Genomic DNA, 22974 nt, shown 5'->3' with positions numbered 1-22974 from the left:
GCCTCTCGTACTGACTTTAGAATTATTAGAGTTTCAGTACACAAGCTCTGTACTCATTCAGAAGCAAAAGCTGCTCAAAAACCTGCAACAGACAGACAGGCACTGCTGTTTCCTGGCAACTCACACGGTCAAAACAGTAATACATTACGTTTTTATGATCAGCAACTGCCTTCCCCCTTGGTCTATGATTTAATTTATTGATGCAAGCTGCAGTAATTCTAGGTGAGCATCACAATACTATGAGCAGAGACAGATATTGTTGGCAAATGCTGACAGCACTCCTGTACTCACAAGATGTCCAAAAGAAGCCCTAAACCCTCCCACATGTGTTTGTTTATTTGTGTACTCCAGAAAGTCCAGAAGAACAGTGATGATAGCTCCTGCCAGGATACTACAGAGATTTCAGACAGCTTTCTTACACAGACATATCTGCATGGAGTTTTTCCTGCAGGACAGTAAATTCAGAATCCAAGCACCTTGAGACCAATCACCTTCTTGGACAGGTGTAAACATTTTCCCTCCACCTTCAGATGTGAATTGTTCTACTCAGGTTTAATAAAATATGGTTATTTCAAAAGCTGTATTATCCTGTTGCTATTAAGGGAATTTTAGGAAATTAAGGGAAATTAAGGGAGTAGGAACCTTCCATCAAATTTTTATTTCTTGCCATTACTTTGCTTGAGGACTGCTATGAGCCGTCATTAGATAGACAACATTGCATTAACAGCAAATCTAAACACCAAGACTCACCAAGAATATAAAATGCAGCCAAAGAGAATGGTAGTACCCAGGCCTGTAACCAGGTTTTCATCTCCATGTAGTCCTTGGCTAAATTCAGGCACACATATCGTGATGTTCTGATTGTTTTCATCCAGGACTTCACAAAACAAAAATAAAATGAAAGTAACAGTTATAGATGCTCATTTCATGGCATTTCAAAGGACTGTTCTGAACAAAGCTTTCCAGGGAACTATTTTTTTATTATTTATTTATTTTACTTCTGATACTGAGTAGATACAATTCAGTTGCATCCTTCTATATTTAAGAAAAATAATAATACATTCTGCAAACTTAACCTTACAGATCAGTTTCAGAGAAAAACAGTGCAACTTAGTAGGGTAATAAAGCTTGTTATTCACTCAAGCTGACAAACAAGGCAACAGACTGGTAAAATAAGAAGCTGGAAGTTTCCCAGCACTTCACCCAAGACTACAAAGCCAAACAAAACCAAGATATTATGCACCTGAGACCATAATTTTTGCAAATGCGAGGGTGCCTTGAGGACAACTCTGTAACTCACACATGGTGAAAACAGTAACTTGTAGCACGATCTCAAATATGTAGACAAAAAAGAGACGTAATGGTTGCAAATACTACTTTCAGGTTCCTGAAATGAAATGAACTACCAGCTTTGCATCAAAGCATAGTAATAGTCTGCAGCATAACCCTGAAGCATCTGATTACAGCTGCAGCTTATCTCAAATTAAGAGTTTTCGTGCCAGTGCAGTACCAAGCAAACTGTGTTCCCATCTCCCCTTTCCTTCTCCAGTGTGGCAGTAGAACTCTTTGGAAGGCCAGAGGGCAAAATGCAGCAAAGGCTACATACAGGTTAAAAATAAACTCAAAGTCAGTCCCCGACCTGGTTCCATGTAGGGCTTCATAAAATCCTTGTCAGCAGATGACAGGAACAAAACCACACGAGGAGCGAGGAAGGGAAGACAAGACTTTAGGGAATACACTGGCAAGAGATGTGCAGAATCCCCAACCTGTGTCCCACCCCACGGACACAGCTACAAGGTAGATAGGTCCAGTTTGGCATGCCTTTTAGTTCAGTTTTATACCAAAATCAATGGCACACTGTGATGAGCAAAGGTTCAACAGATATTTCCTTTTGTTTGCCTTTTACTTCTGACATTTGAAACCTTGCTGAATATTGTGAGCAAGTATTTGTGGTGTGCATTTTCTTCAGATCTGGTTTGCACAACAGCTGAACTGGAGATCCCTTCTTGAGGAATGAGTCAACATTAAATCAATGTCAAGTCTGAGTGATGCGGTTCAGGACATCTGGATGTCTTAGTAAGTGTCAGCTCCAGTGTGTGCCATTGTAAAAGCTGTACAAGCCATTATGAGAGTTAGTTTGACAAAGACTGGGGTGAACACAACAAGGAACATCTGATTCAGGGAGTCTGAAAGAGCAAAGAGCATGCTTGATGCAAATGTAATAACCACGCTTGCAGTGCATACCAGTAAGAATCAGAGCACTCATTCACTTAACTGCTAAAAGCTCTGATTGTCACAAGCATGAAATAACACAAAACTAATGATATGATATCATACATCAGTTTCTTCTCTTTGTTTTCTTGGACTGTATCAAATCTTATTAGTTCAGTTGCCATCTGACTCAATTCCTATATTCATTCAAAAACATTGCTTACATTACTAAATACATTTCCACCAAAACAGCCTGTTTTTTGTTCTTAGCTCTGGAATATGTTTGTGTTACGTGCCTGTGTCTATACAAATGTGAGAGACTCTTCTGCGCTTTTTCATTTTCCCTCCGAGCAAGTGTCTATAAAACTTCTCATTTCTGACACTGGGCTTCTAGATATCACTGCTTTAGATTTTCAATAATAAAAGCTGAGCAATAATAGGGATTTTTTTTAATTTTTTTTTTTTCTCCATTAATTAATCTGAATCCAGACAAGTCTTCTGTAAATGAGAAAAATATTCCCCATCCACACCGGTGACTCTAATTGTTAAGTGGGAAAAGGAAACAGGTTGTAAAGAGCATGGTAATGCCGAGGAATCCAACAGAGTAACTTGACATGCCAATGAGTTATGTCAAGCAGGTACTCTCTTAATACTGCACTGGGTGCATGGAGGATCACTCCATGAAACATGCCCACCAAGGAAAGAGGCAGCTACACTTTTACAGGCATAGTGTATACATATTCATTACACTTCCAAGGAATTGGTTACATATGCACTGGATTTAAAGAAACTTGTTAACATATTGTCCCACCCTCCCAAGCATGCATCCTAAAATGTGGGGAAGGTCTCTGGGCCCCATCTGGTGGTCACTGGATGAAGGCTATTAGTCATCCTCATGAAGGCTCCAAGTCTTTCTCACTGGGAACTTTTAACTTTTAGAGGGGTTGTGTCACAACAGCAACTCTGCCTCCTTATCATCACGGTACCCTCCCCATTGAGATGCAAACAGCAACTCTGTTAATCTTCTCTGGACCCTCCATCCTGCTGCAAACAGCAACTCTGTCTCCTTATCTTCAGGGGACCCTTCACTGAGCTGCACACATCAACTCTACTTATCTTTTTGGGATCACACATTCCTATGGTTTCTGTATTTCTTCCTAAAGTTAGCTGTTTGCACAAGCTATCAGGCCTAGTTTAAACAAGGTTATCCATTGTCTCTTAGATTCATAGGAAAGTCTTGCTGTGTTTTTGCAGCATAAGGCACTTAAGACTATAGGAAGTTCCTTACTTCCTGCTTGCAACATAAATAGTTAAAATGCATGGAGTACAGGAACTCATGAAGAACAGCATGACTTCAAGCAAACATGGCATAACTTCAGGTCTCTACTCAGAATGTTCCCTTCCAAAGTGAAAGATGAACAATACTCAAGTTTTTGTTCAACAGAATAGCAAACAGTATCCACTCTGATCACCAGCACAGCAAAACAGAACAAAGCCACTTGGGTACAAGGTACCATAAACTGGTGTGGATCTAGTAAACTCTGGGGCTGAGCTGGTGACCTGACCTCATGTAGAGGTAGTTAAGAGCCATCTATCCCAACTGTTCCCCTATCACGTGGTCAAAGATATTACAAATTGAGTTACATCCTATTATAAGAGCACATACACTTGCCACATGGACAGACTGCAGGACTCTGGGAAATTTATCAGTAGAAAACAAGTTAGAATTACTCTCATGCAACAGATGCAATCCGCAAACTCTGAGTTATTCTCCCCTGGAGCAAAGCACTGACACTACAGGAAGAGTGTTTACAGTCCCTCAAATGCTGCCCAGAATTATTATCTACAGTTTCTTTTGTTAAGGCCAGAGCAGAAAAAACAAACAAACAAACAAACAAACAGCACTCCTATGTTCCTCAGTGCTAAGGTTTCCTAAAGGCCTTCTTGGTTTTAACACATGGTTTGTCTGAAAGGATTTAACATGAAGCACTTACTGGTTTCTGAGGGCTTGCTGGATAGTGCTGAGAAAGTGAGGTACATGACGTAGCAGCTGATTACTCCTGATTGCAGCAAACCAGAATGGGGCTGGCCTTTAGAAGAAAGACAATAGAAGATCATTTTTGTGGGCATTTTAACAAACTGAAAAATAAATTCACTTCCCTTAAAGAACAGCAACACATCAGTGTCTTTCAAAAGAGGGGAGTACCATTTACTTTTTATTTAAAGCAGTTTGTAAGTTCAGATACGCTTCCTCCGGCAAGTGAAAAGAGTTTAACTTTTAGTTCTGCTGGCTATTTTAGAAAGGCATTAAAGATTCCCACATAAGAAATGAATCACCTCTCTGCTCCTGCCAAAAGAACCAGCTTTCCAAAAAGCTATTGACAGGCTGCCACGATAGATTTATTTGCCCTCAAAACTTGTTTTGGAGCCACTTAAATTACTACTTCCAGGTCCAATATATGCAAGATATTAACAGCATACATTGAACATACCAAAGAAGAATGAAATGCTGCTGTCAATTACTTCAGGCCCAAACTTTACAGATGGTAAGCTGCAAGCAGCTAAAAACAGATTCTAAAACAGAAGTGAAAGAGTGTTACTGCCATTCACTCAACTACTAATGTTACAAGTGTTACATAAACTCCTCTACACCTTACCAGCCATCAGCACAGGAGCATTCTTTATAGTATAGGTACATCTCTGTAGTTTTAGCAGCTGAACTGGTGAGCAACAACAGCACAGCACAGTGTTGATCAGGAGACTGGGATAAGAACAGCACTAACTCTGAACTATCACACCTCAAGGCATGCAACGTCAGCAGCACTAGAAAACCAGAAGGAGGTCAGCACTCACGATTCTGGACACAGGGTGATATGGCTACCAGCGACACAAAGAGGCACAGGCCACCATTGACACCGATTAGGATCTTGTTAGACAAGCAGCCCTCTGAACGCGTGTAGAAAAGAGCCATGAGGACCAGGGCTCCCACAGCAACAGAGTACAAGATGAGCGTGACCAGAGCGAGCAAACCACTCCACATCTGCTTGTGATTTGCACTTGCAGTCCTGGGGAGACAGAGACAAGCACATTACTTAACCTCCCCTTCCCAAAAAATAAAGTTCTAATAGTTAAAGCAAGTATATTATCACAGAAAACTGAACAGCTTAAAACAAAGTGTTTGCATCCCAACATGCTACTACTTATTGGAATCAGAATGTCTGAGATTAAGAACATATCAGCACAGAGTAGAATAAGGAGGAAATACTTCCTCTGAGGAAGGATGAAAGCAGATGAAACAAAGAAGCACAGTTCTAAACACCAACATTTATACTACTTTCAAATGCTTCATTTCCTTTGTTCCAAGAGATGTGATGTTCAGGAGTCCATCATAATATTATATATTATACTATTACATAGTATATGTTATACATATTACATAGTGTATATACATAACAGAGTATAATAATACATTACATACTATACTGCATTACATATAGTTATAAATAACTAACTGTGCAACACATACCAATTTTTATTCCATTTGTGCGCAAACTCAACAAGCAGGATGAGCTGAATGGCAATGAAAAGGAAACCTCCTGTGGCTCCTACATAGCGCCAGGCTACAAGGGCAGAAAAACAGAAAACTGGTCAAAACTGTAGCCACCTTCTCCCCAAGATAAAATGAAATCGTTGTCTACCAAGTGAAGGCATTACACAATTTGAATATCTCAAGCCCACAGACACAGCAGGAGATGAGAAGTTTTATCCAAAAGGCCAGCTCAGCTATCTTAAGATTAGCTCCCTGTTGAATTCATCTTGCAAGCTATTACACACTCAGAAGAAGCCTGTCAGGACAGTTACAGAGACTCCCTAGCCCAGATATTTTTTCCTGACACAAGGTTACTGTAATCAGACAGAAAATACTGAGACTTTTATTTGTGACTGGTAGGGATGGAGGAGTCTTTAAGGTATTTTCCTGAAGCCCAAACCCTAAAATTGCAAGGTACTGGAACCTAGTGCTAAAAAGGGCAACTACTTCCCTTGATTCCAGTACCACTGGAAAATGAAGGCATGGCTCATCTATTTACAAATGCTGTCCTGAGCCACTCCCAAAGGAACAAGAACACCAGGTATTTATCGACTTGTTTTAAGACAGGTTATTTGACTACTTAACCACTGACCTACTATACTGTATGCAGTTTACTGCTTGAATACTTTGGACAGTCAATATTATATGAGCAATACCATAGAATCAAGAAGAAAATTAAAAGAAACAAGTGTGCAAAAACAAAACAAAACAAAACAAAAATCAACCACCACATTAAAAGAGAACACGTCTAGAAGAAGCACTGAAGGAAAGAGCAGACCACCAATGCAGCAAATAATTAAATAGCCAAACTCTCAGGACACTGGGATATGCTTTATGGAGCCCCTATAGACAAGGTTAGCAGGCCAGTGTTGGGAATTCCTCAGGAGCTTCCTGAAGAACAGTTTAGCTGGATATACAGGACACAGCTTTACAGAGAAAAACCAAAAAGCAATCTGGGGATGAGAGCTTGTTATGCTGTATTTCCACACCAGGTTAGATTGTAGTTCCCATCAGCACAAGAAAAAACTGCTTCACTTCTTCCCCAAATACTTCTTGATGACTTTTTGCCACAGAAAAGATTACTCAAAAGATGATAGGGTGTCTTGCTTGCTTGTGGGTGTAACACATTGTACCACCTAAACCAAGCAGTGATTAGATACTAATGACTATGCTATACAACCAGCACGTGACTTTGCAGGAAAAAAAGGGATGGAGATAAGTATCCCTTCACCTACGAGTCATCAGACTAAACTAGGACCAGACATAAACAGCCAGTAAGAGCAAGAAGTTGAAATAAGCTTGTCTGTGATTTACCTTGCTGTTTTATGCAGAGCTACCTGCACAAACCAAACTTATACACAGCCCTATGCACTCAAGTGAACAATTTCTTCTGCATTATTGAAGTCTCTGTTTCTTGAAGAATATGCACAACAGCCCCACAGTAGTATTTTATCAGCCTGCAAGGCCTCCTTATGGTTATCACCAACAATGAGAGGTTATTCTGTTTGCGGCTATCCCCAGACAGCTTCAAATATTCTTTTTCTCCTGGACTACAATGGGTTTACTTGAAGTAATACAGCTGTGCTCACACTGAGCAGACTTTCAGGATTTATAACCACCCTCAAGGCAGTACAGAGTAAAGCAGCATAAAAAAATGAGAAGGATGTACCATTGAGGAAAGTGTCCTGATCAGGAATGAAGAAAGCTCCTGAGCACATTGCAGCCAGAAGTAGAAGCTTTAAAAACCAGAATCTGGATGAGAGAAAACAAAAGAAATCATCTGGTTATAATATGAATTAGAGGTCTTCAGATCAAGTGTTATGAAAAATGTCTAGCCCAGCAAGACAAAAAACAACGTGTGTTGATTGACTGCTGTTCTTTGCCCTTGACTGCTTTATACTCAACAAGAGCAGTAAAATTGACCTCTTTTTTTTTTTTCTTTTCTCTTCCTTTTTGCCTAATGCTGCACTCAGTTGGAAAGTAAGCAACACAAATCAACAAAGACTGGAAATTAAACAAATACTCACCCGTTATGAACATATGCTCGGCAGCTTTTGCTGTTGTTAATTTTGATGGTAAACAAGCAGAAGAGAAAGAAGAAACAGGCCATTCCAAAACAGACTTTGTACACTGCAGAGTATCCCACCAACTTCTCACACATCTCACCCGCCTGAATGCCCTTGCACATCTGCTCATAGAAGGGAAACTGAAAAATAAAGCACATTACTAACTGTTAGACGGGACACAGAACACCTCACAACTACACCTTCATAAACTGGCGCACCACTGCCTTTTCACTTTTTCATTTAACACTGATAATGTTTGTCAGTACCTTCTGTTGATACCCCTCAGCTTGGATTTGTCAGTTCAAGGGATATAGAACAATGTAAAAGACAAATCAGAGCTTTCCAGAACCTCAACTGTCAACTACTTCCAGATGGCTTTGGGGGCACAAGCCCACCTCATTTTCCTTCAGCTCTGTTGGCCTTAGTCATCACAGTCCCTTAATATTTATTCAGTCACTGTGGGATCCTCTCTCTTCTTTCCATGTTTTACAACAATAGATTCTGTTTCACTAATCCAGCTTACATAAAGCCATATTGGCATTTTCACCAGCCAAAGGGGCCACGAACAGGGCAGGAAGCTCTGCCTCATGCTTCCAGCACACCCAAGCAATATGGAAACAAGTTCCCTCCCTTGCGTCACAGCTTCTGAAAGGGAGTTGTGCCAGTTGCCCTGATTTTATGTTAAATTAACAGAGAGGCAGGAAAATTCCACTTTCCTCTTGACTCGTTACATATTTGCTCTTGAAGCTTTATGCTTGGCTGTAATGTAATGTAAACTGTCACACATTTTGGCCTTGGTTTCACTAGGTAGACGTGACTCCGAGTGCCCAGAAAGCAGGACTCTGTGGACAGGACTGACTTCTGTGTGGTGCTTTTGTGCAGACCAACCCCTGCCTTCTCACAGCCAGGAAGTTGTGCAGAAACAGAGGCGTTTAATTAGAAAACCACTAGCTATTTCAAAGGAAGAAGGGCCTCTCTGTATGCATAAAGTGCACAGCCAAGGCTAGCGAGACCAGTTGAGACCCATCAAAACCTTTGGAGCTGATCACTGCTACCTGCATGGGTAACTGACAAAATCAAGCAACAATACCGGCTAGGACAAAACACTGTACAAATAAATCAAGCAGATGAAATGGGAATCAGATGTGAGAAAGTATCAAGCCAGGTCTGATTTTTTGGGAGAAAGACACGCAAAGATTGTGGGCAACACCATCCTTGAATATTTCCATGAAAGAAGATACCTGTGCCTTCTTCCTTCAGCAGGCTGGTAAGCCTACTAAAATGGGACGGGGAAGAACAAAAAGGACTCAGCAGAAAGGGATCAGGCACCATTCCCATCTGGGTAGAGAGCCATCCAAGATGCAGGAAACACGGGATTAACACATAAGCGCTCAGCTTCCAGCTGCAAGGATTTGAAAGCGTGCTCTCCACAATACATGCTGTGCAACTTTCAATTGCATTCTGTAACCCAAAACAGTCAACAGCCTTCTTAGCAGTTTCCCAAAAGCAAGTATTTCAGTAGCTCAAGGCAACACACAGTTAAACTGTTGCTAAGTGCAGCAAACAGAGGCGAGCCAAACTATGATCCTGAGCTAATCCTAGGTGGGCTACAATCAGAGAAGGAGATGAAAAGCAGAAGGTTTCGGCACAGCTGTCTGGCATTACAGAAATGAATCCAAGCTGTGCCACCCTGAGATACTCTTTCAGAAGCAACTCAGAGGAGTAGCCAGGACTTGAGAAGTTGCACAGTAAACAAGCAGCTGTGGCACAACTCTCATACAAAAGCATTAAAGGGCTAGTAATAAAACATGTGGGGCATCAGCAGAGCCTTTTCTTAAGTCTTGAAAAGCAATGAAATGTCAAACTGGCTAAATATGCCAGCATTCCAAACAAGCACATGTACTGAATGGAATAATTATGAGACCTATCAATACCATACCACTGACATGGCAAGCCATGGGGCCACAGAAACAGCAGGGAAAGCAACTGGGCTGTTAGCTAACCTCACAGTCCTTTGCTTATAATGACCACCCATCAGCACAGATTAGAAAGACGTGTGGTGCTAAACAGTATTTCTGAGAAAAATCGAAGTTTTTTTTATAGAGATGATCACACTGATTACACAGAGTTCCTGTTAGATCTAGACTTGGTTCCAAGTAACATTTTGATTATAAGTTTTAAAACAAGATAAAAACCAAGACACTTGACTAATCAGCTAGTTAGTTAAAAACAGATCTCTGGATAGCTATAAATGGGAATCTTCTAATTGCATGGATTTCTGCTGAAGTCTTGATGGGGTTATTGACCCCTTGTGTTCTTTTCTGTATCTTGCAGCAGTTTCCTTAGAGATCAGGCTGAGAGAAAATGGATGGATTCACAAGAACAACAGCTTACTTTGTGCCTACACGAGCAAAAAAGACCTCAGCACTATGGAGGATGCACAGCACTACATAGTGATAAATGATGGCCACAAGAACACTCTTTGTGCAACTAAACACCTTTTTCAGAGACCAGTGATCCTGAAGTAACAAATCGAGAACAAAACCAAACACTTGGGGACCCTGGCAGATAATAAACACGAGTACAATGCTGGGGACAAAAGGGTTGATGTGATGAAAGGGGCATCTTTTCACAACAGGATAAACTACTACTGTGAACAACTTATAAAGCCTTACAAGTGTTCTTAATCACTGAAGGTTTAAAAAGACGAGTTCTGTTTTGAAGTTTTATCTCTGAAAAACACTCAGCTGCAAGCAGCTTGTCCAAGCCAAGTTTTTTTATTATGTTTTCTTTTTGCTGGATAGTTTTGCTGGCTATTAAAGTAATGGATTACTTAGCCAAGCTCGATGAAGTACTTACCTTCCTCCCTTTAAAAGTAACATAAGCAAATTCCCTGGCCGCTGAGTAGGGGACAAGGCACTCTTACTGCAGAGACTACAGTCTTTCCTTGGATAATGTGAGTACCTCTATAGCTGCATGTGCAAAGATATCATCAGGTTGGTAATTTTTTTAAGTGCGCTGAAACTCTTTGAGACAATGGCAACAACTACAAGAACAAGGTTAGACTACTCTGAGCAGGAACATCTGCAAGAACAGGGTCAGACTGCCCTGAACTAACTAACTAACTGTGGTGCAGCTGTGCTTTGCCCAGGCTGAAGCCGGCTGCGTTTTGGCCACCTCCAAGCCTGGGTCTACTTGTGCCCAACAGCACGAGTGTGAGCATGTTGGAAACCCCTCAACATGCAAGGACAAAGGGCCTTAAGAGCCAGAGGAACCTGCAGGACGTGCTTAATTCTTCCCAGAATAGACAACAGGCAGCTTAATTTAAAAACCTGGGTTTGGTCACAAATTTACATTTTAACATACTGTAATACAGTTATGACTGGGGAAACAAGTCTGAAAACATGCTCTACCAGAACATATAACCGTACAGAACTGAAATGCTTTGACAATAATGAACTGTTTTTCACAAACATTTGTTTTCCTGAAATCCTCTTTCTGATTCTTCTTTCATTATTTAAGGACATGGGTGCTTTCAGGATGAAACCAGTAATTTTGAAACAGCTTTGACATTAAAAAAATAATTTTTATTTTTATTTTTTTAAACTAGCAGTTTTTTGACAAACCAAACTACCATCTCCCTCCATTTGCACCAACCATCATTTCAAATCCTGTGAAATGCAAGGTCATGCTTCAACAGAATGTTTGCCAGTAAAGCTGTACCTGGTTCTCACCAGAATAACTGGAAAAATATATACATGGATCACAGAGGTCATTCTTCAAGTTGAGTCCTGCTTTGCTTCCTTTTGGACCAAAGGCAAATTTTAAAACCAACTTGTACAACTGTATTGTCCTTGCTGTCCACATTGCTAAGGCTTTCACATCTTGATGCTGTATGCCACCTTTTGCCTTGATACACACAAATTTGCTCTTCTAAAACCTATCCTACTTCCTACAGTTTGAACTATTTTCTTCACAGCCAACCACTCCCACCGTCCCTGTTTCACTCCCTGTCCACTCCCTCACCACTGCTTCTTGCTTCCGCCCCAGAGATCAAAGATAAATGCCATAGCTTCTCTGCATGCTTTTCTGAATTTAACTCTTCAAGCCTCTCTCCCTTGGTGTCTCATGGGACAGGAATGGATCAGATAAGAAGGAAGGATGAAAGGAACAGAGAAAAACCTACCAAAAAGAAACTATACTTACTCTGTTTGAGCAGGTTACAGACTCTGGGCTGGCACCTGCAGAATTTGACAAATGGGGAACTAAAAAATCTGTCTTAAACATATATTAATAGACTGAAGACATGACAGTGGAGGCAAATGAATTATTATAAAACAAATGTTTTCAAAGTCTTTTACAGTGTCCATAAAAGATGTATGCTGCTGTTGTTTCCTCTCAAAATAACTTCAAAGATCCAAAGGTTATAGTGCTACAATACATCTTCTTCAAGCTTGGGAATTTGTAACCAGCAAACAAAACAATCAAAATTTCTCCACTAACAAGGTGAGATTCCTTTCACGTAACATCAGTGTGATTATTTGATTTCTAAATTGACTCATGGCTTCCTGCCAACGTGATGGCTCCATACAGAACTGTGCTGTAATTTTAAGTATTATTTTAATAAAGAAATATAAACAAATTTGCTTAAAATAAAATGATGCCCCCTTTCAAGAAGGAGAGTGCAAGGTCCTAAAAGCATTTTGTAAAGTACTTGCTTACAGTCTGGCTTCAGGATTTAAGAATACTCTGTGATCCAGACAAAAGCAAAAGAATCAATAAGTGCCCTGCACTTTCAAAACACAGTTCATCTCTGGGAAGCCAAGTCCAGTTTGTCTGGGTAAATATTTTGAAGGTGCACTTCACTAGAACAGGCTTGAATTAGTTTCAAGAGTCTGAACAGCCTGGAATTATTAAATTAGAGAGGAGAAAGACTACTTTCAGATGGTCAATTTCCAATTCAAAGTCTTCAAACGCTCTAAATTAAGAAGGTAATTATCTTTCTACTTCACACTAGCAGTTACTCTTTGAGACATTTCCTCCTACACCAAGCTTTAAAGACTACAAACTGGAAAAGAAATTTGGCATGACTGAAAAGCACTCTGTTGAAGCCTGCTTGAATCACTTTTCTATTGGACAAGGAGACTTTTTTTTTTTTTTTAATTAGGAATACAAACAGCATTAAAACCACACTACTCATGGTGACTTTATGAAAGTGACTTTATGAAAAAAAAAGTGACTTTATGAAATTTGGATAAATATTAGCATATAATTTGTCTTCCACATATTTCAGTTCTTTGGATTATTCACTTTACTGCCAATTTAAGCATCCAGTAAGTCAAAGTAAATCCTGGCAAGACACTTCAGCATCACGTTGAAAAGCCTTTGAGCTGCAGCTCACAGTCAAGCATCTTGTCTGCAGTAGGCGCTCTTACAGGACTGACCGCATGTTCTGGTGACCAGAGGTAAGAGGGCAGCATTGCAATAATCCAAGCAAAGCAATACTAAAGAAAATTAGTACAGAATGTACAAAAAAGGCATAGTGGGGAGAAGGTCACTGGCACCAAACCCTCAAGATAGCCCTATGTAATCTTGTTGTTTCACCTTTCTTGCAGTTACAGGATGTAACCACCAGCTTCTGTCCCAGGCTGCTTCAGAGGGATGTTTTTCACAGCTTACTAAAAGCCAAGGACAGAAATTAAGTAGGGCACCAACTTAGCCAACAGTCAGTAAAAAAAAAGGGGAAATGACCATCGCCATGCTCCCTCTGGGACTCCCTCTTTAGGAAGGAATACAGAGAACAACTAGATGCTCAAAGCAACTGAAGTCTTCTGAATCTTCATGGTGAGTACAGTGACATCCTCAAAGCAGATCTGATGCCAAGCTCAGGGCAGGAAAGTTTCAGTCCCACATTACTTAATTTTTAAAATGTAAATGATCCAGCCACTGTTCCCTCTACTTAAAAACAGACTTATTGTAGCTTGTTTGGTGAGAGGATTTATGCAACTTAGGTGGTTCAAGAAATGAAACCAAAGATGAAGTACAACAGGTCTAGCATCTGATCTCAAGCTAGCTGGTATCTCAAAGAAATCTGAATTTTATAATCTAGTTTTAGCCACAGCTCCCTTAATGCTTTTGAAGCTTTTTAATTAAAAAGACAATTAGAATTGAATAATGTCTGCCGTAGTTAGAGGCCATGTGAACATGACTCGACGCACATGGTAGAAAATGCATTGCATAGGATTCACAGCACTGTGCTTTGTAGTAGTAGTGTGTCACATAACACAGAGGACAGAGAACTAGTATTATAAATATAACTACTGAAGTGCTGTTTTCTAGCTGCTTTTTCTGCTACTAAACAAGCTACCAAAGAAACTCAACATTAGACTAAAGTAATTTATTCTACTACAAGATTACTTAAAACTACCCACACAGCAAACTTGGGATGAGTTTATCATAATGGGTTTCCCTACAACAAAAGAGTAGGCAGGCCAGTAGTTCTAAAATCCTTGACACTTGTTATTGTGAAATACACTCAGAGTGTAAGCGATTGACAAGAAGGTGCTGATCATGCACAGTCCCCTAGGGTGGGTAGGGAGAATGGACCGCCTTTTATGAGAAGGAAGTGCCCCTCTATACAGGAGAAAAGAGAAAGATGGAGCTCCATTTCCCCTCAGAATCAGTAATGCATATCTTACTTACGTGTGTTTTCATTTCATTAGCTACTGTTGTTGACATCATGACACAGCAGATAATAGTCACCAGGATGAAGTAGAGAGCGTACATGAAGCGTGTGCTTGTTGACTGCTTTATCTTGGGGCAGCATTTGCAGCACAAGGCACAGGCAGCAGTACCACAGCAGCAGGCCAACTGGAAAGGAAGACAAAAATCCAAGTCATTCCATTATCACTAGGAGGTTTCTATTGCAAGAAACATGACAAAACTGGGAGACTTCCTACAAACTCCAGAATTTCTTTAGTCATCTCCTTTTAGCATATCAATATTCAAGTGGAAGCAGACTGTCCTCTTTGTCAAATCCTTAGTCCAAACACACCAGTTTCTAGCTTTCTCACACACAGAGGATGAGGGTGAGAAAGACTTCTTTCTTCTCCCAATTTCTTCACCTTACTCTCTGCTGCCTGTGCACAGCTCACAGTCCTGGCATATTCCACAAAGCAGAACAGGCATTACAGTAGTCAGTCTCTACTTCCTGCAATACACAATTCCCCCTACATGGTGAGGAAACAAATCTGGAGAAGAGCACACACGCAAAATGTTTGCTTTTAACACACACAACAAAATGAATTTTGTTCCCAGGACAAGCTGGAGATGGCTTTTGTTTCACAAGAAGCTGTACAGACTCTACAGCAGGGTCTGCAGTGATAGGACAAGGGGTAATGAATTCAAACTTCAAGAGGGTAGACTTAGGTTGGATATAAGTAAAAAGTCTTTTACAGTGAAGGTGGTGAGGTTGTCCAGAGATGTAGTAGAAGCCCCCTCCCTGGAGACATCCAAGGTCAGGCTGAACCAGGCTCTGGACACTGATGTAGCTGTAGGTGTATCTGTTCGCTGCAGGACTAATGACTTCAAAAGGATGCTTCTAACACTACAGATTCTATTCTTTTCAGTTCACCGGAACCACACTGCGCTCTTAAAAGAAGTCTTTTTCCTGGTACATGCACAGAATCATTATTTTGCTACAAGAATTTGTAAACTACTGAAAATTTTAAGCAAACTGAATGTGGTGAAGAAAAGCTGCTTAAGCAATACCTTGGGATAGTTGTGCTTACAGCTTTGTGAACAGGTAACAACTACAAAAACAAGTAAGCAAAAATCACATCGACAGTTCTGAACACCCTGTGTAGTTGAGAAAGCCTGGAAATAATTTGCTTACTGAAAACAAAGCAAAGCAAAACAAAACAAAACAAAAAAGAAGAGGAAGGCTGACACTGAAAGACTGAAATGCAATGGCATAATCTTACACTGAAGAAAGACAGAACATCTTCAAATTCATGGCTGTTTAGGCACATTTTAGCAAAGTTTAAATTAATGATGTTCATCTTTGCAAAAAGAAGAGAGAAGGAGCAATGCATAACAGCTATAAGTAATACAAATACCAAGTCTTACTTCAGCTGATACTGTCTGTAATATTTAAATGCTATTAGAAATGGAATTGTATGTATGTTTTTGTTTCCTTTCTTTCTGATGCCGCATGAGCATCCAAGACAAAAAAAAATAAGTATTCCAAAAAGCATTCCAAAAAGCAAACTATTTCTATTTTCAATAGAGGAAAAGGCACAAAACAAGTCCTGTGAATGATTTAGCTTGGGGCTCACTACTTCCATGCTCTTGATGGTATCATTAACTTCCAGAACAGCTGGACTCACCTTCCCTTCCTTCTACCTTAGGAGAAGTCATAGATAAAACTACAAATGTATGTGTTATTTCTGTACACAAGGCATCAGTGTCCTTGGCTGGGCCTTTCAATGCAACAAGCATCAGTTTCATATGGCCCCATACTTCACACACAGCAGATGCACCCACAGGAATTTCTGGACACCAGCAGGCACCCTTGTACACTCCTTGTGCCTCTCCTCCAGGCCCTGCTGCAGGTCCAAGCACTCCCACTGCCCGCACTCCTGATTTCAGGCTGCCGATGGCCAGCACTCAGCACAGGGACATGCACTGGAGGCGTCAGGGGCTCAAGAATACCCAGAGTACTGTCTGTACGCACATATGCCCTGCAGTTCCTCAGCCTTCTGACGGGGTCATGGATGGTCAGAGGATCTCGCTGCTAGCTAGCAAGTAGCTGCAGACAGCTATTCTTAACCCTTGCCAGAGGCTTCAAAATGCACTTATTTGTCACCAGGGGTATGCTCTAAACAGCAAACAGCCTGTTTGAGTTGTCCAGGCACACACACACACAGAACTTTCCTCCTAGTACATGCCCTCCTCCAGCAGCAAAGCCTGTCTGACCCAGGAGCAACAGGTGTCCCTCATGTTTGTTTGCAGACCTGTGTCTCTGATGCAACCCAACAGCGAGGCCCCTAGACTGGTAGATCAAAGTGTATCTGATTGTGGCAAAAAAGAAGTGTCTTTAAAAGACTTCCAGGTTGCTATTTCCTTACCACTATTATCAGTTGTAACACCCAAGCTCAGACTTCCTGTCCTCAACCCCTGCCTCACTCCACAGCATCTGTGTGGCTCACACAGCAAAACAGGGACAGCATGACCCATTTCGCCTTGCTCTGGGTTCACTGCTGCACCTCACACCAGAGGAGACAGCAGCCTCCTTGCAAGCAGCTTCTAGAACCGCCACTGCTGGGTAACAGAAATCCTCCCAATAACACATGGAGCTTAAGCTGTGGGGGATAAGCACAATGGGCTCATGTTGGCACCCAAGTTGGAAATGAAAAACACAGTGTGCATAAGCACATCAGGCAAGTACATTTTGAGAAGATAATGCAAGCTGAGTGAAATTAACTTCTAGTGCACCAACTGCAAATCCAAGAAATAACCATGTGATGGTGATCTATTTATTCAGCAAACAAATGGAAAAAACAGTACTTCAAAACAAAAACAAAAAAAAAATATCTGAAAGAAAAAAGATTAAGACTGAGTCCTTTCAGTCTGTATCAGCCAGATCCAAAGTACCTAGCAAGTATTTCAACTGCTGGCTGTACTCAGCGTACCATTAAAAACTGTACTAAAGAATGGAAAAGTTACACAGCTTTGGCATTTTTAGGAGTGAGAGTGGAACATCATTTTCTTAAGTGCTACAGAGTTCTGCCAGTGAAACTTCATCCATATCCAGCAACGTGTCTGCTATTCCAGTCCTGGGAGCCCTCCAGTCTCAGGAGCTGCTATTTATACTTAAATAGCGTATATAGTTCACTAGCACATTGCTTCTCATTATTCAGTGAAACTTTAATGATAGCTTCTAATAGTTAGCACGCAACCTATAAGTTGACAGTATTTGTGAAAAATAGCAGTGTACCCATCTAATTTCAGAGACACTCTGGCACTCTGATGCTCAGGGCACAATGAATAGTCATGGAAACCATAGAAAGTTGGTTAAGTTGTTCAGCCACAGCCCCTCATTTTTAAAAAAGAAAAAATAGAGTAACTCTGGTTATGATTAACTACATTCCAGAGTGAGCCGCAATGAAATAGGTGTTATCCAAAAATATATGAAAACAGTCTCTGTCCCAAAGAGTGAGATGCTGGCTGGCTGCGAGCCACTGACCTGAGAGGTTTCAAAGATGTTAACTCTGGATGGCAGACTTCAAAGTCCAGCTCTGCAATGAACTCTCTGTTCAACAGCTGCTGCAGTGCACAGCTGCGCCACCACTGTCTGATGCCACATGCCTTACTATGGGCATTGCCCACCTCACTTTCTTCTGCCTTCTGACTGCAGTGAGGGTCCCTCCAGGGACTCGGGACCCAGAGTTACAGAAAGCCAGTCACAAGTTCTCAATGTGTTAAAAGGAAAAAAAGACACAGGCAGGGAAAACAAAACAAAAGCAATGACATAGATCTGTTACAAATCCAGCTTTTCATTAAGCAAAAACTCCTATAAAGGCTTTGCTGGACAAAGGCACTTTGCAGTTCTCTGAAGAGAAGCAAGCCAGATAACTCAAGATCCACAAGCTCTGTAAGCAGGCCTCAGGAATCCTGGTCTGTATCTACAGTGCTCCTTCACAGTGCTGTGACCCCTCCAGCTCCTGGCTCCAAGGAGCCCAGGCCCAAGCACTGGGAAGTCTGTCTGCTGTGGCATCAGTCTGTCAAGCTTGCAGTGGTGTCTGGCTTCAAATCTCACAATTCAGGCAATTAGCACAAGGACATGTGGCCACCCGGGCAGCAGCTGCAGACAGCAGTGTGGGAAATTCTTCAGTTAAAAATACTTACGCACAGTTTCATAGACATTTTTTTTCTGCAGGCCAGGCTGGCTCAGCAGCTGCTGCTGCCCTAGCCCAGCTCCCTGTACCCCTGCAGTGGCACTGCAGCAGCTAGCAGCTGCTAACCAAACAAAGGAGCTAGATGGCTAAAAAACAAAAGAGGGCAGAAACAAATGCCTTATCAACCCTCCTCAGCTGCCTGACAGGATGTTCTTTGCAACGGCAGAAACAATTTATCCTTCCATCTGAGGGGCCAGCACACAGGAAAGAGGGCAGTACAAAGGCAAGCACTCCACACCATTCCCAGTGACCCACATGCTCTGCCCCTCTGAGCAAGTATTTTGGTGGCAGGAGCAAAGGCACCAGGTCTACCAAGTTGTGCACCAGCTGCGCGTTCTCTGCAGCAAATGCTCCACTAACACACTCTGAACATCTGCCCTGCATGCAAGTCTTGGTCATGGCAAGATCCAAGCCGATCCAACCTGAGAAATGGCAGAATTAGAGAGGGCAGTAATGCTGAGCCCACACATGGCTATTTACACACATGACTGAGAAGTGGACGTGTGCTATCTATTGCACTTGTAGACACAGTGACATTTTTAGAAGGTATGTTCCAGAGATGTTTCCAAAAAAATCTTGAAGGTCATAGAAAATATGTTCTGTGGCCATTAAAACAAAGTGTGTATCCATGAGGAGTTTCAGGCTCACTGCCCAAAATAGCCCACGGTATTTTTTAAATATACAAGCCACAGGGAAGTACCAAACTTGTCACAACAACGCTCTCTTCCTTTTAGGAGACTCCAGCAGAAATTGTAAAAATCAAAGAAGATCATGTTTAAAAATAAAAATAAAAATAAAAAATAGCACATTATTAAAGGAAATGAAGACCTAGCAGAGTTCCAACAACCACCCAGCATCTTCACAGGGCATCACGCTTCCCAAATCAAAGAAATCCATGAGAAGCAACTCAACAGCAAAAGTTCTGTTCCTGTTATGCAGATATTCTTACTGGCAGCACTGGGTGCACGGGGGTAATCCTCCAATCACGCATCGCTTACACAAAGCATCTTCAGTTTATATACATTACTTGTGTTACATACACAGAAGTTTCCCAGAAGCGTGTTACATATTCAGTGACTGCCAGCTGATTTGAAGAAGAATACAAAGTATTTTGTAACTTGTTTTTAGAAACAGCTGATTTGAAGAAGTAGAAATACTATATATTTTAGTAGCATATTTTAGAAATATAGTTGTGTTGTTATGTGATTAAACTTGCTTGCAAAACTGTGATAGCTTTTAGATGTTGCAAATACTACAGATGTAGTATCACAGACTAGAAAGCATGTTGTAACACTGTTCTGTTTTGATAAGAGACCCTCGGCAAAAGAAATACAATAATGGCCTCCACACAAGGCCAAGTTATCTCACTCCAGGATTAGATTGGGATGCAACAGGCAGGCATCATGATACTCCCCTCTATCCTCCTTATCTTCTACACCCCAGTATATGTCATTAAAAGACAGATTATCACCCCAGTATATATATAATTAAAGGATAGGTTGCCAAACATATCTCTATCCAAGGACAATCAGATGTCCAGAAATAATGGCCAAGTACTGAGTGAGCAAATGTTATGACTTTGGTACCTATCACTTACTCATAACAGGCATTCTCCTACTGAGCATGTGTCTATGAAGTATGTTCATCTAGAGAACAAGCGAGGAAGATGATCACTGGATGAAGTAAACGACTGTCAGTTGGATTGTCATGATGCTAAAAGTATGCTAGATGGTAGGAGAGGCCATGGAATAGAAGACTGGAGACCTCATAAATCACTACCTGAGATAGGCATGTATATGTTATTTGTCTCACATGTAATTGATGGATATGGACCGTCTGTGGAAATATAATGGACTCTGAATCATGTAATCTTTGAAGCACTTATGGTGGAAGTATCTCCAGTGCTTCCCTGTGCTGCTAATAAAGAATACCTGACAATGGTGACAAAACACTGCTGTTAAGTTTCTACATGTCAGTTTCTTCAGTATGCGACCTCTAAGCAAAGCCTCCTATTTCCTTGGTACAGAGATTCAGCAAAGCTTCCTTATCGCCTTGGTTCAGAGACACAGCTCTTTCTGATATCTAAAGAAAATGACAGGGTGGGGGCATCCATAAGGAAACACTAGCAAGCTTAACAATACTGATTCAAAACTGATGTGTAGAACCTCAACAGCAAAGTTTTGTTACTGTTATGCAAGGTGTTCTTTATTGACAGCACTGGGGTAGCATCAAGATAACTCACCAAGAATGCTCCACCAGTTGATTGTTTGTGAGCAGGTTATATTTTCACATGTTTTACATATTCATTACATTCCCAAATTCATTATCCTAGCCACCCCCAATGACTTCCTAACAGACGTAGGCTTATTTGGCAATCTTCGATGTCATCTAGTGTCCTTCTAGCATGCTGAAGGTTCACTGTTCGTCCTTGGGGTTGCTTACTTCCTCTCAGCACTCCTTTTGTCCCAAACATTGCTGTGGAATACAACGACAACTGGGAAGGCTCTGCACACAGAGGTAAGGAAGACAAAGTGGAACATCTTGATGCTGTCACATTGTTTCTTTTGACTTGTTAAAACAGACCAGCCTAACAACATGTTTCACCATCTACAACAGTGCATCACAGTCATCATCTACTACACCTGAAGACTACCGTGGTGTTGAAAGCAAGTATTAACAGAATATTTTGTGTAATTACTTCTTCAATTCAATATTGTTATAAGTTATATCCTTTTAAAGCAGAACAGTCCTACAACATGCTTCCCCATCCATAACGCTACATCACAAGTACCATCCTTAGCAGCTAAGGGCTACTATGGTGCTGCAAGCAAGCACTGTGCATATTATACAACAATTCAGTGGCTACTTTTACAAGGACATATGAACAGAAAGTTTTGTGTAATGACTTCTTCAAATCATTCCTGACCATGCCACAGAGCTGAGGTAAAATGGAGGTTCATGCCCTACACCATGGAGCTGGATGACCATGTGGCCATAAAACAAGTAGACCAAAGCCTGTTGGAAGAAGCAGCATCTGAGACAGTCACACCAACAGCTAAAGCACAGTGAAGCTGCTGACAGATGCTGGCAGAGCGGAAGTGAAGCACTTGGCCGGACTGATTCACTTTTGTCAAACGGTACTAAGCGGTGACTCAGCTCAACATTAGCAAACAACATCACTGCCAAATTTCTCAATTAAAGACTGGCCAACTGCTTTTCTCCTGATGGTTATGGAAAACTCAAGGCAAATGTTTAGTCTGACCAGAGCACTACAGCGCATCACGTCACCCAGCCCCCCACTAGCATAGCTATGTCTCAGTTATTAAATTTAATATAGAATATCTCAAAGGAGATGGGCAGTCCATTCCTCCGAGCCATTATTTGCATCTCTCATTAAAATGAACAAGGAAAAAAAAGATATTTGTCTGCTACAGTTCCCTGGTTCTCATTAAGGCATTCTTGACTAGCTCAGAGTGTCTTTTAAACCACAGAAGCAAAGAATGGCTTGTGTTGGAAGGGACCTCAAAGCCCACCCAGTCCCAACCCGCTGCCGCAGGCAGGGATGCCACCCACTAGATCAGGCCACTCAGGGCCCCACCCAGCTTGGCTTTGAACTTGGTCTTTTCTCCTTGCTCACCAAAGAAGGAATCCAAACCGCCTACCCTAAGTTTCTCATCCAGAGGCCCTAAGACATTTCCCACCAGCAGCATAAGGTTGTGTTTCTCCCTGGATGCCCTTGCTTCCCCAGCACCTCCTCCATAGTTACGGACATAGGAACTGCACTCTCAACCTGAGTGCCTCTCACAGCAAAAGAGAGAGTAGCTGGATAGTGGAAGACTTAGCAGCAATGGCATCATCTGTAGATAATTTGAGGCTGTCACTCCATACAATGAGCACTTTTTCTTCGTGATATTTCTTTATCTGAGTCATGTGGCAGCACACAGACACAATGCGGTGTATCACTGGGCACAGAAAGAGCCACGGGCTCTAAATAGTGTTCCACAGGAGTGAAGAAGTAGATTAAGTGAAATTTCTTCATTTAGTGATTTACAAGCCTGTAGCTGGAACAGCTGCTTCACTTCTGAACAAATGAACAGCTCTGAGCTGTCCCACAAAAATGCTGTGCCTTTAAAAATTGCTATTGAATTCA

General features: G+C 41.3%; 1 protein-coding gene across 1 annotated transcript in view; it reads right to left on the bottom strand.

Annotated features, from left to right (window-relative positions):
- The window catches only part of SERINC5 (serine incorporator 5), a 39054-nt gene that overhangs the window by 10513 nt on the left and 5567 nt on the right, over positions 1-22974 (bottom strand). Inside the window, exons 2-8 of the mRNA XM_072359444.1 lie at positions 14569-14736; positions 7828-8006; positions 7470-7552; positions 5738-5831; positions 5065-5276; positions 4206-4301; positions 751-877 (exon numbers count right to left, since the gene is read on the bottom strand). Coding sequence (XP_072215545.1) covers positions 751-877; positions 4206-4301; positions 5065-5276; positions 5738-5831; positions 7470-7552; positions 7828-8006; positions 14569-14736 — 959 coding nt within the window. The remainder of the gene's footprint in view (positions 1-750; positions 878-4205; positions 4302-5064; positions 5277-5737; positions 5832-7469; positions 7553-7827; positions 8007-14568; positions 14737-22974) is intronic.

Source organism: Excalfactoria chinensis, chromosome Z (assembly GCF_039878825.1).
Source record: "Excalfactoria chinensis isolate bCotChi1 chromosome Z, bCotChi1.hap2, whole genome shotgun sequence".
Classification (NCBI taxonomy): Eukaryota; Metazoa; Chordata; class Aves; order Galliformes; family Phasianidae; genus Excalfactoria; species Excalfactoria chinensis.
This window is presented reverse-complemented; position numbering and strand designations above follow the sequence as displayed.